The sequence below is a fragment of the Geospiza fortis genome, unplaced genomic scaffold (assembly GCF_000277835.1).
Source record: "Geospiza fortis unplaced genomic scaffold, GeoFor_1.0 scaffold41, whole genome shotgun sequence".
In the NCBI taxonomy this organism is placed as follows: Eukaryota; Metazoa; Chordata; class Aves; order Passeriformes; family Thraupidae; genus Geospiza; species Geospiza fortis.
In genome coordinates this window covers 17,335,271-17,339,507 of record NW_005054299.1, presented here as the reverse complement: position 1 = coordinate 17,339,507, position 4,237 = coordinate 17,335,271, and the positions used below count along the sequence as shown (strand labels likewise).

At 38.8% G+C, this 4,237-nt stretch overlaps 1 protein-coding gene across 1 annotated transcript in view; it reads right to left on the bottom strand.

The window, feature by feature from the left end:
* Positions 1-419: 419 nt before the first annotated feature.
* NANP (N-acetylneuraminic acid phosphatase) overlaps positions 420-4,237 on the bottom strand; it is a 7,993-nt gene continuing 4,175 nt past the window's right edge. Inside the window, exon 5 of the mRNA XM_005416341.3 lies at positions 420-4,237. Within this exon, the coding sequence (XP_005416398.2) occupies positions 3,815-4,237 (423 nt within the window). The 3' untranslated portion in view covers positions 420-3,814.

The window sequence follows — 4,237 nt, the reverse complement described above, 5'->3', positions numbered from 1 at the left end:
TCTGTATTTACTGATCTTCTCTGCTTGCAGTCTGTTCTTATGCCCTTGCAGCAGCCAATGCCATGACGTCAGGACACGTAGGCTTAAGTGAGCTGGCATTCAGCTTGGCAAGTCAGGTTCAACTACCACTGAAATGTAGCTGGCAATTCAACAGACACAGTCTGGCCATGACTCTTCATAAACACAGAATTGTGTCCCAGCCTCTGTTTGAAATGACAGAAACTACACCCAGTCACCACATCTAAACATAAGGTCATGGATTTCAAATCCTAATTCTGTGCTATTTTAAAAAACAAACAGAACTCTTGCCCTTTGTTGTATTTATCCACAGCAATTCAGAGTGTTCAAACATAGATTTTATAAACAAAGTATGTCATTGCTGAGATTGTCACGACACAAAGCAGAGACGACAAGCAGTCTCAGATGGCAACTCTTTATTATTGAAAATGGCTGACCTTTAATACACTTTCTAATTGTTTATGCTTCTTCTATCCCAACTATCGGCCACAATAAATCAACATAACACCATTGGTGAAAAGTAACAGTGTCTTCAGATAACTTTCTAAAAATACTTCATCCAGCTACAAAGTTCTCTCCTCATCTTTCTTCAATTCATCTCTTCCCTCGGTCTCCTTGGTAACAGCTTTGGAGAGAGGTCCTTATCAGCTTCTTGCTTCTCAGCTTCTTCTTGCTCCTTTAGCTAACAGGCCTGCTGTTAGCCCCTTCCACAAAAATACTTTTATTAGCTAGTACATGGGTTATTTTAAATCAAGAATTAGAATACAGTGGGTATTAAACTATTGTTTCAGTTCATTTCTATGAAGTCAAAGTTACTGCAGATTAACCTCAGGAGGTAATATTTATCGGGGAAAAAAAAGGTTTTAAAAAAATAGATGGAATTTCCTTTTTGTCTTTTTATTTTGCATGTTTTGGCAACATAGTTTAAACCAGATAACTTAGCTAATAGAGCATAACACTAAGCAAAACCAGAACTTAATGGGAACTGTTACTAGACTGTTTAATTTATTTGTTCCTGCTTCTGATGTGAAAATTATCCCATCACTAGAATTATGCTTCCAATTTACTAAATATAATTATTTTTCATTATCCTTCCTGCAACAGCTGTATCCAAGAAAAACATCTTGAGTATTTAGAGATACTCCAGACACCTAATCCAGCTTATTGGGTAACTACTTTTAAGAATGGCCCTAGACAGAGAAAAGTCTTCTATTGTTTCTCCTTGTTTTATAGAAGCATCATAACAGTGTTTCCCTCTCTGGACACCAGCAGCCACATTCAGCCTGGTACAGAACTCAGAAATGGAAAAATATACTCGGGTGCGGCCTCTACAGACCACACTGTCACCTGAGTGCGCAGTTACTGTGGTTTTTCAGAGTCAGAGATGAAAAGAAATGGCTGGCCATGTGCAAAACAAAGAGCAGTCTCTTCTAAAACAAGAGACCCTTTATACAATAAGCAGGCTCAGCATGTCACTTCAGAACCATGCAGTGGCAAGAGAATATGAGCCTCAACTTAGATTAAAAAATGGTAACCTGGTGTAATATATATCTCTAGATCTATATCTCCTTCAAGCCCATGGACAGACTTGTGAATTATTACTATTTGTCATTTTAAATATGAGCTGTATCAGAAACCTCATTCTGACCTAAGTTCTACTACCCTGCTGCTTGCTGCGCAAACAGGGCAGAGTGAGTTACCCTGTAGCTCCTTTGGGATGCTGTTGTAAGCAAAGTTGTTGCTTTTGTATTAGATGCATTAGATGTTAGATTACTTCAGGGATCCCTCTAATCGTTTGGATACATTTCTATTTTTGCACAGTATCCCTGACAGGCTCAATGATCTTTATTATTCTTGTCTCAATCATCGGTTCTAAGAAATGTTATTAGCAATGCTTTGCTCATCAGCTAAACCAGTGACTGCTTCCATGCTCTTCAAATGGAAACCAAAGTCTTAACTGAGGCCTCTTCCTTCAGAAGGTGTGACAAGTCAGTGCCACTGGTTCATGTTATTGTATTAGTGTAATTGGATTGTTTTCAGTATATGCCCATTTCCACAAAGGAATAGGTGGGGTCTGTCTCTGTACTCTTCTTTGACCCCATGTCTCAGCAGTCTTGGCCAGGTAAGACAAGGAATGTGGACAGCTTTACCTTTTCTTATAGACAATTGGGAAAGGGGTTACAAATTTAGCGAGTATTTATTTTCTTTTTTCCCCCTTCCTCAATGTAGGAGCAACATATTTTGATCCAAACTAAACTCCTTATCAAATAATTTAACCCAAACCAGTAACAGCCTCCTCTAAACTGACTGCCATCCTATGCAAGACTTAACTGCATTAACTTAGGTTCCTTTGTTTAATTTGACATGAATGTTTTTTGTATACAGAGTTTCTTCTACACAACCATTTCATAGTAGGTTTCTGTACTTCCAATTGCTGCCCACATGCCAGAGACTCTTCTGCCAGTAGCCTAAAACCCCTGTTCTCAAAAGATCTGTCATGGAATTATTCTAAAATATAAAATTTGATTTCTCATATATGGTCTGATACTCATTCTGGTGAATATATAGCAAATAGGGTTGAAAACCACAGACTTGCCAACAAGTGTTTACATTTCCATTTAATATTATGTAGTAAGAATATGAGGCACAGAAAAAAATAAATTAATGTCATGATCTGGGAAAGAGAAACCTTACTGTTTTAGAGAGTCATCTCCTACATGTAGTGGAAATATCACATATACCTTATAAAGTTGTATACAGTACTGTAATACATAGGACATAATTTTCCAGTTTCCTGGAAGAGAGTGATGAGAGTCATTTACAGACAATTAGGTTGTATTTTCTTCAGAATAAATCACATGAATTACACATGCAAACTGGAGTAAGGAGGGATTACGTAGCAGTGCCATTAAAACAGTCCTACAGTTCAATCTGAGTAGTCATACACCTGAGCAAGACCAAGAACAGTTTCTCCAAAAAGTCTGATCAAAATTCACTGATAGAATCAGACAGAATAATATTAGGTTCTGAAGAGTCTGACAGTACAGCAGCACTATTGAAAATATCCCTGTTTTATCCATTTCATCATAATCTGAATTACAAGTATACTGCATAACTGCATAAGCACCAAGATAATATAAAGTAAAAGCTTATTCATCAAGTCCCTCTGATAAATGGTCCCCGATAAAAAAGCAAATTTTAATGTACTTTTAAGTACTTTTGGCAAGAGATAAAAGTTCCATAAAAGAAAAACCACTGCAAAGTCTGAAAAAAATTCTAAAACTTGTACAAAAGATCAAAGGTAGAGCATTTCTAATAGTCTGAGAAATAAAGAAATTCACTCCAGTTCCTGAGATAAACTGTAGGTCAGTTGTGAGGATTTACCAAATTGTACCACACTCTCACCTTCTCTTACACACTGCATACAAGGTCAGAACTGAAGATTCTGCTAAGCTTACAAGTCAGCAAAGCATGTGAAAGCTCAGAACATTCAAACTTTCTTTTCCACTATAAATACAAGAGACTGGCAACTTAGGTCAGAGACAGACAGACATCTGCAATCGTCTGTCAAAATAATTTCCAGACAGAGGCAGTCGCTTTAAATTAACTGCACTTCCATCATTTAAATTAATATAATTCTGTGCTTCTGTCTGGTTTTCACTGACAACTGTGCTCTTATTCATCCCTCTGCTGTTTAAAAGAGACCATAGATGAGTTCAAACTTCTAGGGTCAGACTTTTAAAAAGAGCATCTGTCACCTAACAGCTCAGCAGGTCTCTGTATGCTGGAATCATCATCAATGTGCTTCATTGCTACCAGCCATATGGTCAGTTTCTAACTTAGCATTAGCGTTGTGCTCCATCTTCTGTAACACTGCTGGAAGATCCAGTACAGAAGAAATAATATAATGAGGTACGGGGGAGGTATCTACTGGGGCAGTCATTGCTTTGTTTAACCAGACCGTTGCTTTCAAGCCAGCATTCAGGCCTCCTTGAATATCTGTATCTAGAGAGTCACCGACCATCACACACTCCGCGGGCTGCACCCCCAGGAGATCGCAACAGTAATGAAATATGGATGCCGCCGGTTTCTCCTCTTTCTGCTCTCCCCCCACAACGATGGCATCGAAGTAGGGCTGGCAGGCGCACGCCTCGATCTTCTCCCTCTGCGTCTGCCGCTCGCCGTTGGTGAGGAGCAGCAGGCGGAGGCCTTTCCGCAG